We start from the raw sequence: 11,752 nt of genomic DNA on the forward strand, positions 1-11,752 counted from the left end.
GCTGTGGCTCTAGAAAATCTAGGACAAAATTTCTGGTTGATATGCAATCTTAATCAGGTGAAAAAGTAACCCCAAAGTTTACCTGACAGGGTACCCCAAATTACTTTGGATAGCATAACTGTTCACTGTGAAACTCAGGAAAATTTAGAATTAAGTATAGGAATAGTGTTTTTAAAGCTAGATATTTAAAAATAGAGCCACAACTCACACCCACAGATGACTATTTTCATATTAAATTTGGGAATAATCTACATATTATTTGAGAAATTTCATTTTTTTAATTATTATTATTATTATTATTATTATTATTTTAAGTAGGCTTCATGTCCAGCCTGGAGCCCAATGCAGGGCTTGAACTCAGGACCCTGAGATCAAGACCTGAGCAGAGATCAAGAGTTGGAAGCTTAACTAACTGAGCCACCCAGGTGCCCCTGTTTGAGAACTTTTAAAGTTTAAGAGAATTTGACCTTTTTATTAGAACAGATTAGCCTCTAATTGATTAAATGAGTTGATAACTAAATTTATGCAAAGTATCTGAACATTTAAAAGTGCTGAAGATTCATTATACTTATAAGTTTAATTTATTAGATTTAGAAAGACATTCAGGTAATTGGAAAATTTTAATAATTATACCAATAAGGTCCTTAAAGGAAATATAATATATTAAAATCACAAATATAACCTAAAATGTTTAAGGAAATTTAGTTAACCATGTGATGAAAGCCCCCTCGGGGCGCCTGGGTGGCTCAGTCGGTTGAGCGTCCGACTTCAGCTCAGGTCATGATCTCACACTCCGTGAGTTTGAGCCCCGCATCGGGCTCTGTGCTGACAGCTCAGAGCCTGGAGCCCGCTTCAGATTCTGTGTCTCCCCCTCTCTCTGCCCCTCCCCTGCTCATGCTCTGTCTCTCTCTGTCTCAAAAATAAATAAAAACATTAAAAAAAAAATTAAAAACAAAGCCCCCTTACAATTTGCTGGATCTATAAGTGGACTTGCAGCTCAAGGAAAAATGCACAACATGTTAATAAGTCAAATATTAATTTTTAAAAACCTAGTTCCTGAGGGACGCCTGGGTGGCGCAGTCGGTTAAGCGTCCGACTTCAGCCAGGTCACGATCTCGCGGTCCGTGAGTTCGAGCCCCGCGTCAGGCTCTGGGCTGATGGCTCGGAGCCTGGAGCCTGTTTCCGATTCTGTGTCTCCCTCTCTCTCTGCCCCTCCCCCGTTCATGCTCCGTCTTTCTCTGTCCCAAAAATAAATAAAAAACGTTGAAAAAAAAAAAAACAAAAACAAAAAACCTAGTTCCTGAGTAATCTTTTCTGTGCCTAAAACTCAATACTGAGGACACCGGAAAACTCACTATGACAGTAATAGTTTCTTTAGCCCAACGTTGCCTAAATCAGGATGTGGTAGAGCAACTGGAGAATACCAAGTTATTATTTGAGTCAAGTTGTTTTGGTGACCGACCTGATTTTGACCAATTAACTTTGGGGTAGGAATTCCCAAAGACTCTTCCTTAGCTGTTACTTGAAAAAAAAGATTCTGTGATTTTTTAAATTTAGGGCAATGTTAAGTTAAAGAGGTGTTTTGTTTCACAGTAGGATTTCATACCCTTTAATAGGCTAGTGTGCACTGTGAATCTCCAAAAGAGTAATATATAGTATACTACACTTCACCAACTTATTTCATTCACTATTTGTTTATTCATTCAGTCATTTAATAAATATTCACTGAGAACCTAGTTCATGCTAGAGATGGTTTATTCACTTGGGGTAAAGCAGTGAACAAAAGACAGAAATTCTCTACTTTGTGGAGCTTACATTCTAGTGGGAGAACAGACAATAAATAGCAATAAATACTTAAGTAAAATATGTAGTATGTCAGATATTATTAAATGGTATGGATAAAAATTAGATCCAGAAAGGAGATAAGAAGTACAGAAGATGAAGACAGGGGGGTTAAATATTTAAATAAAGTGATTAGAGACCTCACTGAGAAGTGGACATTTTATCAAAGACCTGAAAGCAATGACAGCAAGCCATGTAGATACAGGAGGAAAAAGTGTTCCAGGCAAAGGAAATGGTAAGTATAAAGGCCCTGAGGCAGGAGAGTATCTGGCATGTTCTAGGAATAGCAGAGAAGTCAGTACAGTTTGTGCATAGCGAACTAAAAAAAGATTAAAAGATGAGATTAGATTAGAAGTTAGAGAGGATTTTGGCTTTTGCGGGCGTCACTGGAGTAGTTTTGGGCAGAGAAGTGTTATGATCTGACCTAACTTTTAAAGGGATCATTCTGGCTCCTGTGTGAAGAACAAACAGCAAGGTCTGAAAGAGAGAAGTTAGAAGTTATTATAATACTCAAGAGGAGATATTAACAGGTAGTTTGAACCAGTACAGTAACAGTGGAGGAGGTGGTGAGAATTTTTATTTCCTCTTTTTTCCTGCACACACACACACACACACATACACACACAAATATATAAACATTATTATGGAAAGTCTCAAACATAAAGTAGACAAAAACAGTATAATAATGAGCCATCACGTACCTATCACTTAGCTTCAACTATTATCAACTATGAACTCATGTCAATCTTTTTTCATATAAACCTTCAACCACTTCCCTCTCTTCTCATATTATTTTAAGTAGATACTAGGCAACATACCATTTCATCCTAAATATCTCAGTAGGTATCTCTAAAAGATGAATACTCTTATTCTTAACATAATCAATCACAGTACCATTATTACCTAAAAGAGTAGTAATTCCTTAATATCAACTATTTAGTAAGTGTTCAATTTTCCGTCTCATATATATCTTATTTTTTATAGTGTGCTTGAATCAGGAACCAAATAAAATCCACACATTGGGATTAGGTAAAAGGTGTTCTAAATCTCTTTTAATCTCTGGGTCTTCTTCCTGACTGTTTTGATTCCTTGTGATTTACTTGTTGAAGAAACTGGGTGGTTTGTTGTTGAAGGTAGAGCATCAGGATCTGTTAATGAGGAAGAGTTAGGGCGTGAAAGGAAAAAAACACAGCACCAAGGATGACACCAAGATTTTAGTTCTGAGGATCAGAAAAGAGGCAGATCTGAGATGAGGGAGGCTTTCAGAGGTACAGATCTGGGGCAGATATCAGAAGTTTGGATTTGGATCTGTGAAGTCTGAGTTGCCTAGTAGACATCCAATTAGTTGGATGCAATATTTGACCATGAAATCCTTTCTTCTTGGAGTATCTTGTGAGGCCAGGGTTTTGAGGAATATTTTGTGGAAATACTGCTTTTGTTCAAATCTTAGCCACTCATCTAATTTATGAATTAGTAATTCTGCCTAGTAAGGTAGGGAAAATAAAAAAACACATGCTAGTCAACTTGCATTAGGAAAATGATGACTACGTCTCAGGAATCATGAGATAGTTAAGTAAAAGGGGAAGTTAAAACCGCTGATGCTAAAGAACAAAAACAACCCTGAATTATTTCTTCTAAAATATTCAGTCTAACAACTGATTTTTAAATAAAACCCAAAGTGAAATGGAATTGCCTTTATCAACAAAAAGAAAAGGAAATGAAAAGTTAAACTGATTTTCAAAATGGTTTTTAAATACAGGCTGATTCAGAAACTACTTATAATTTGGATCTGAATTTCTTATAAGGAATTTAATCCTGCTTCTACAAATCGTTTGGAATTTGTTTGCTTCAGTAGCCTTTCAGAAGGAAAAAAAAACTACTTCAAAAGAAAAAGCTATTTTAAACAAACTCAAGAAAAGAAATACTATATTCCGAAGATTGTGTCTACTAGTTGTAAAAAATATGAGATACACACTCAAATTCCTGGCTCCCAGTGGTAATATGGAAAACCATCTTTCTCTTCTCACTATACTCAAAGGCAGTCAAGAATCCTGGTTCCTACAGAAAGACAAAAGGAAAGGTTCAAAAGGGTATACATTGCCCAAAACTATTCACATGATTATCAGAGTCATCGTTTGATACAAGCTACAGTTCATTTGTCTTTGAAGGCAGCACAAGAGCATAGTTAAGAAAACAGGCTCTGGGGTCACCTGGGTGGCTCAGTCAGTTGAGCATCTGACTCTTGATTTCAACTCAGGTCATGATTCCAGGGTTGTTGGATCAAGCCCCAAGTGGGCTCCTCACTGAGTGTGGAGCCTGCTTGAGATTCTCTCTCTCTCTCTCTCTCTCTCTCTCTCTCTCTCTCTCTCTCCCTCTGCCCCCTCTCCCCCACTTGTACTCTCTCTCTAAAATTAAAAATTAAAAAAAAAGAAAACAGACTCTGGAGCTACCCTATTTAGGTTCAAAATATGTCTTGGGAGCCTGGGTGGCTCGTCAGTTGGGCATCCTACTCTTGATTTCGGCTCAGGTATGATCTCACAGTTGTGAGATCAAGCCCTGCATCAGGCACTGAGCTTGGAGCTAGTTTCGGATTCTCTCTCTCCCTCTCTCTCTGCCCCTCCCCTGATCGCCCACTCTCTTTCTTTTTCTCTCTCTCTCAAAATAAGTAAAAATTTAAGAAAAATGAAATGTCTCTAACACTAGTTATATGATTTGGAGTAAACTACTTAATCTGGCTATACTTTAACTTCCTCTTTTGGATCAAATGGGGATAAGGAAACTGTCTCTCTAATAGGGTAGCTGTAAAGTTTAAATGAAGTATATTTATGTCATAAAGCAGAATGGTATTTTACTAAATGATTCCATTGATTTCATTGAATGGCATCATGCCCCCCCCCCCCCCCCAGCTTGGCAAGTTTCAAGGAGCACAGAAATTCTAGTTTTCACTATTTAGGAGACATTATCTTTCACATGGTAGGAATACTACTTATCTGCTGAATTAATGAGCTATAGCTGTGCAGTAGAAGAACTAGTGAGACTAGGCCCTGATGTGCTCTAATGACATGGTCTAATGGATTTCCCTCTATGTTTTATACTATGACAGTGGTTCTCAAATTTTGGAGAACTTAAAGGGGGGGTGGGGTAGGTAAAAAAAGCCCAGGCCTATCCTATTTCAATGAATCCGGGCCTATGTTTTCTTTATTAAGCCACTCCAGGTTATTCCGATACACACCAATATTTGGAACCACTGTACTATGAAATTAACTTCCTTTTCTCTCTCCTTGTACCTCTCAAATCTCTAAGAATAAACAGCTTTAGTTAAGAAAGGATGCAGACTCTAGGTACAGTAGTGATACTTAAGAAGGAGAGGGGTTCTTTTCTTTGATAAGGGATTTAGTTTGCAAAGAAAAAAAGACTAATGCCTAGGGGCCATCAAGTGGCAGTTTCCCAAACTCTGGGTACTGCTTCAGGGCAGTTGTGGAATTGACCTGTGAGTATACTGCCTGAGTTTACTCAGAAGTTAGAACAACTGAGCTGGGTGCAGAGCAGTTTGGTTAAGTCCTCTCCAAGTTCAGGACCACACTGCCACCATCATCACTCTCATATCCCCGCTGCCCCTGGGGAAAGAAACCAAATGGCTGTCAGTGAAGAGAGCTTCTAGAACTTGCTGGGAATGAGACCCTCATATACACATGTAGACATGGAGAGCCTTGTTCTTTTGCAAAGAGACTTGGTGACTATCTTTCTACACATTCCTGTTTCCAGAGTTAGTGTCTCTGTCAGTCCCCAAAAGTTCTACACAAAAGGTTGTGTCAAAGGTATATGTTTTTGCTTGGAACCTCTCAGCTGTATGGGCCTTTCGTGGTCTGTGAACCAGCTACAAGGTACAAGTTCAGCTTAGCTTTAGCTCATCTGCCTCACTGAGCATTTTTTTTTTTCTTGGTCATATTTATCTCAACTGTACACAGGTAAACCCACACTGTTAATCTTTTTCTAACCCAACGCTCTCTTACCAACTGGCTTATACCAGGAGAGTGCAATTTCTTTTGTGCTGACTGTTTTGAAACAACCAAAGACATATTACTTGAGGAGACAAAGCAAAACCAAAGAGGACTTAAAACAGAGAAACAGAAAGGGAGAAAAAATATAAAAGGAGAGCCAAAAAAGAAAGTTGTGGTAAAAATAACTGCCGTTATAGTATTGAAGTCTCTTAACCCCTGTCTCAATCTGTCAGAAATTAATTGTTGTTGCTTTGAAACTGAAGTGATAAAAAGTTAACATGAGGAGTATAACAGATTGTGATTTACAGAAGTTTCTGGCATTGAATGAGAAAGGCTATAGAGTCTCACAGGGCCCTTCCTTTTTTTTTTTTTTTTTTTTTTTTTTAAGTAGGCTTCACACCTGACCTGGGTCCCGGACTCACAACCCTGAGATGAAGACCTGAGCTAAGGTCAAGACCTGAGCTGAGATCAAGAGTCGGCCATTTAAGCAACTGAGCCAGCCAGGCGCCCCTCACAGGGCCCTTCTAAGCTAAAACAACAAAGAATCGATTTTGCTTACAATAAGTTTGTTGGCTGCCTCTTTAATCTTGTCCACTTTTGCTTCTGAGAGCCCTTTGACATTGCATAGTGCCCTTCTTGTTGTCATTTGTATCCCTTTGATGGTGCAGATTCCTACTGACTTCAGTTTTTTAATGTCAGCCACATTCTGTAAATAAAAGAATGGATGCAGCAGATTGATAAAATGCCAGCTTGCAAGGCTCCCATACTATGTCATGTGCTTTTGTGTCCATCTCCTTCCACCACGATGCCAATTTTATACAAGCAGCCAGGTGGAACCCACCCACCATGTAGCCAAATGTTCTGGAAATATCTGAGTAGAACATACCCAGCACGCTGCCAAATGTTCTGGCTGTGCCCTGATTTCCCGAGAATGTTAGTGAGACCATGGCAATGTAACAAGGAATTCAAAAGAAAAGTCTGTTGGTAGAAAAGCTAGCGAATTTATCACACGTTCGCCCCCTCAGTTCAGCTCTTTCCTTCTAGAGAACTTCATTATGAATATGTTCTTTTTAAAATTAAAATTTTTTTCCCTCTACCCTTGGGGAATGCAAATAGCTACATCGCCAAAGGGCCAGGATTTTCTCTTGCTCCTATTTTCTCAATCCAACTGAAAGAGATTAAATGTGAGGGCTTCAAAAGAAAATGTCAGAGAAGTTTTACTATCAATGAACTGCTGTTGAAATTCATCTAGTGACTCCGAGTCTGGTTTCTGTCATCATCATTTGCTCCAAGCACCTGCCACAGAACTGAATTTTTTGTTGATGAAAACAGGGGTAGATAGCTCTGAACACCTCCCGTTGGGCCAGGGGTTCTCAACTGGGGTCCATTTTGCCCCCTTGGGACACTTGACGATGTCTGGAGACATTGTTGGTTGTCACAACTAGAGGGGTGCTATTGGTATGTAGTGAGGGGTCAGGAGCCAGGGATGCTGCTGAACAGCCTATGATGCATAGGACAACCCCCACAACTAAGAACTGCCCGGTCCCAAATGTCCAATGGGGACAAAGCCAAGAAACCCTGAATTGGAGGATTTCACACAGCACTGAAAAAATACTTACAATCCCATGTTTTTGTAACAGGTCAATGTCTTGAAACAAAGAGTCCTGAAGGAAATGCAACAGAAAAAAAAAAAAAAAAAAGGAGCTTTGATTCTTCATATCCAGCTGTATCATATCTTTTATAGAGTTAATTCAGCATTATGAGTCACTCCAAAATGCCTCAAATTCCACTTCTCTAAACAGATCGAGGTAGGATCCATATGCTTTTTTCAAACACGGTGCTATAGACTTAGAAGGTGCACCAACATTGAAAGGGCTGGGAAGCCCGATATTTTTGTCCTGTCCTGTCCAGATTTTTAAGACCTTAACCCAAAGGCGTGGAACAACACTTAACCTCTTTTAAAATATGTCTTCTCAGCTTTCTGCCTCGCCAGACCTTGAACTCCTTCCTCTGCTATTGGGTACCAGCATGCAAAGATTACCATTATGGCCATACCAGTTGTTAGGTTATTAAAATACTTTCATGCTAGTTGCTAAGTAGCTAATCTTAGCATCCCTTGCCAAACAAGTTGTCACATATTTGTAATATTGCCTCTCCCTGGAACTATGCTTTCTTTCCACTCTGAGTTTCTAAAAATAATAGCTAACAGAGAAGGAACTTCATTTTTGTGGACTGACTGCACGTCTACACGGTTCAACATTCTAGCCATACCTCTTCATCTTGGAATCCTGGTTCTTCCAGCACAACTTGATCCTCCTTCATATTGAAAGGTGAGCAAGCAGAAAAAAGAATCAGTTCTGGGAAAAAAAGAAATATTATTCAAGAAGCGGTCATAGATCAGACAGTACAAGGGCCTTTGCCCGGAGGCCTCCTTGGCTTCATTTCAAAGTCGCCAGGGACCAGAAGAGCAATTAGGGAAACATTTGGTTTGGAATGACGGGTCTGGCCCATCTTTTCGCTGGGCACCTTGACTCTTTTCGCTGGGCCCCTGACATTACGTATGTGAGGGTGGGGGGACTTGGTTTCTTCTCTTTTTCCTCAAAACTGGTAACTTTTTCCTCATCTTTTGATTTCCTATAGCACAGATATCAGGACTGTCTGATAATGCCTTTTTGGTGCGTCTTGGGTTGCTAGTTAGTATTGCACATTGCGACTTAACTTTTCAGGTTTGTGCTCACAATGCTCTGGGAATGTTGACCTTATGTCGTTCTTCCTGAATCTTCCCTGGCTCCGAGAACTTAGTCTACCCTCGGTCAATACATTCTATTTTTCTCAGGGATGATGAACGCCTTCCCGCTTCCTAATTTTGAACGGGATCTCTCGCAATAGATTTCTTTCATAAGACATTAGGCACATTTTGCTTTATAGTATTTGCTAGCTTCATAATTATTTTTAAGATGTACAATTATGGTGGATACCCAATATTAGGATACCAATAAGCAGCTACATGGAGTCTCTAACGCTGTGGCGTTCGTTCCAAGATCTCAGAAATCTACAGGGCATGACTGGAGACTGAAGTGCAGCCCAAGCAATCCGTTTTCTTGGTCTATTGCATTTTCTGGCTTCACATCGGAGTCACGCGTGGGGTCCAGCAGAAGGGGAACAAACCACGAAGGGAGAGAGAGGTATGACGGCTGTCACCTAATACCTCTAAACAGCAAAATAGCTGAGGTAAAGAGGAGACCACGCAAAAGGAATCTTCTGGAACACTGTCCCCGGATAGGTAAATCATGAATATGACCACCACAAATTCCACACTGGCTGTGCTCATGGAAGGAAAAAAAAAACAAAAATCGTCCGTGTCTTCTCCCCCTTGATAAAACGAAAAGATAGTTCTTTCTCGAGTGGCCACTGATGGGCTGAAGAGCTGGATCTTAAAGCAGGGTTAGGGCCAAACCCCCGCGCCGCCCGCGGGCATTTTCCGCACCTCCGGTTCCCTCCCAGGGCGGGGACGGGCCGCACAAAGTCACGAGCCCGGGGCCCAGCGGCGACCGCCAAGCGCCACCAAAGAAACAGACCCTTGGTTTCCCCTCAGATTCTTCACGCGCTTACCCTCTTTTTTTTTTTTTTTTTGCCACAAACCCCTCTCGTACCCCACAGTCTCCCCGAGGTTTTCAAGGTGGAATCCCTTCCGCGCCCCCCGCCCGGGCTTTCGAATCCTCCGGGGTTCTGACTCGGAACCCGAACGCGGAGAGCGGCAGCCCGCGCGTCGCTGACCGCGGGGTTTGGCGCCCACCGACGAAAGTCCGGGCGCGTGCCCGGAGTGGGCGGGCCCACGGTGGGGCGGGCCCGGGGTGGAGGCGGGGCGGAGTGCGAGGGGGTGTGTTCACGGTGGGCGGGTCCCCGGACGCGGCTGGGACGGAGGCGCGGGGGCAGAGAGCAAGGGGGTGGAGGGTCCGGCCCTCGGTGGGCGGGGTCCGGGGCGGGGCATGTATGGGGGAGGAGGGGCTACCGAAGGAGCCTCTCGCGGGGGGGTGGGGGCGGGGGATCCCTAGGGTGAGGGAGGGCTTCTGAGGCCGGGAGAAATGTGCTGAGGAGAGGGGCTCCCCCGAGCTGAGGGAAGTGCTGAAGTCAGGGAGAGGCCTCCAAAGTGGGGGCACGGAGGCGGGCGCTGAGGTGAAGGCGGGCTGCTGTGAGAAAGAAGGGTTCTAAGGTGCGGGTTGTTCCGAGATGGAGAGAGGCCTCTGGGAAAGGGTCACGAGGTGGAAAACCAAGGCGGGGAGGGGGTGCTCGGCGACAGGTGCCAGGCAAAAAAATGCTTATCTTACTGGGGACCCGCGGTGAGGAGGTCGAACCTGGGGTCTTAGCCAATGTCCCCGCATTCCTAATCTCTCTCTGTGACACTCTCTCGTCTCGAGGCCCTTTCAGGACGGAGAGGAATTTTGCTGCGACTTAACTCGCAACGTGAAATAGACAACGGCGGCCAAACATATTTCGGTCCAGCTTCTAAACAGACCTTTTAGGGCCGCCTCCTTGCCAGCCCAGCGTCTCTGGCAGCGTCGTCTTCCTTCCCTGAGACGGTGACTGACTGTTGACAAGAGTCAGGAAGCATCTGCTGAGGTGGAGGCTACGATGCACATCTGTGCGGACAGTTCTTGGAGTTCAAGCCCCAGGACAGGGCGACGCTTTTCCTTCGGCGTCTGAATCATTTTGCAGGAATAAAGAGCAAAAAAAAAAAAAAAAAAAAAAGAAGTTCCCACAATAGCAGTTGGCATTTTATAGGACATTTCCTGCCCCCCCCCCCCAGTGGATTGTTTAAAGGGCCAACAAACGGGGCGCCTGGGTGGCTCAGTCGGTTGAGCGTCCGACTTCGGCTCAGGTCATGATCTCACACTCCGTGAGTTCGAGCCCCGCATCGGGCTCTGTGCTGACTGCTCGGAGCCTGGAGCCCGCTTCGGATTCTGTGCCTCCCTCTCTCTCTGCCCCTCCCCCGCTCATGCTCTGTCTCTCTCTGTCTCAAAAATAAATAAGAGCATTAAAAAAAAAAAAAAAAATGAAAGGGCCAACAAATAACTGCCTCAGCTCTTCAAAGTCTTATTTTCCAGAAACAGAGCCTGTCCTTCGTGTTAAATGGAAACAGATGCCCAGTTTTGGGGTGAACTGGGTAGTGACCGTTGGCTTTCGCCCTGTGACCTCGTCTGAAATAACTGTAGTAACTTCTGCACAACTTGTTAGGTGAGGACATCCAGTGTAATGGTAGAGCTGCAAAGAGCACAGCAAGATGATTTAGGGAAATAGAACATATGTAGTTTGGTGTAGTGACAGCTGGGAGAGAGAAATGTTCATAATATTTGAAGGTTGTGTGCAGTACATTTACCGAAAGAAACTGAAATGAGCGTGGTAATGACAGATCCTTGAAATGAGGATAAAAAATCATGTTTGGATAGGATACTGACGATTGTATGCAACTTAAAAAAAATTTTTTTAAGCCCAAAACGCAGGATAGTTAAAAAGTACACTTGAAGACATTTCTACTCAAATCAGGACCAAAAAAAAAAAAAAAAAAAAAAAGTAGCCTTTCATATCACCTAAAAATTTTGAATATGATGACAGTGGTATTTCAAATCAGTGGGGAAATGATGAATTCAGTGAATGGTGTTGGAACAGCTAGGTAGCCATCTGGAAGAAACATAAAATTGGAACTAAACTTCACACCTTATACCAAGATAAATGCCAGATGGATCAAGAAATTAAATCTGAATATAATAATAAAAGTGCTAGAAGAAAAGGAGACTTTTTTTTATCTCAGAATAAGAAAAATCTTTTTAAATATGACACAAAACCCAGAAGCCACAAAAGACTTATAAAAACGACCACATTAAGAAAACAAAAACAGAAAAACTTGGGTT

The 11,752-nt window shown here is 42.3% G+C and overlaps 1 protein-coding gene and 1 long non-coding RNA gene across 4 annotated transcripts in view; one reads left to right on the forward strand and one right to left on the reverse strand.

The window, feature by feature from the left end:
- Positions 1-9,619, reverse strand: part of DMC1 (DNA meiotic recombinase 1) — a 41,659-nt gene extending 32,040 nt beyond the window's left edge. Inside the window, exons 1-5 of the mRNA XM_030320631.1 lie at positions 9,497-9,619; positions 8,115-8,200; positions 7,463-7,507; positions 6,403-6,549; positions 3,818-3,900 (exon numbers count right to left, since the gene is read on the reverse strand). Of these exons, the coding sequence (XP_030176491.1) occupies positions 3,818-3,900; positions 6,403-6,549; positions 7,463-7,507; positions 8,115-8,165 (326 nt within the window). The 5' untranslated portion in view covers positions 8,166-8,200; positions 9,497-9,619. The remainder of the gene's footprint in view (positions 1-3,817; positions 3,901-6,402; positions 6,550-7,462; positions 7,508-8,114; positions 8,201-9,496) is intronic.
- On the forward strand, positions 8,081-10,671 carry LOC115517726. Of its 3 annotated transcripts, none has more exons than XR_003970046.1 (3): positions 8,081-8,173; positions 8,885-9,126; positions 10,262-10,671. It is a non-coding gene; the product is annotated as an uncharacterized LOC115517726 (long non-coding RNA). The 3 variants fall into 3 exon arrangements; XR_003970047.1 differs by having other exon boundaries at positions 8,885-9,028; XR_003970048.1 differs by having other exon boundaries at positions 8,885-9,028; positions 10,272-10,671.
- Positions 10,672-11,752: the final 1,081 nt, after the last annotated feature.

Source organism: Lynx canadensis, chromosome B4, assembly GCF_007474595.2.
Source record: "Lynx canadensis isolate LIC74 chromosome B4, mLynCan4.pri.v2, whole genome shotgun sequence".
Lineage (NCBI taxonomy): Eukaryota > Metazoa > Chordata > Mammalia > Carnivora > Felidae > Lynx > Lynx canadensis.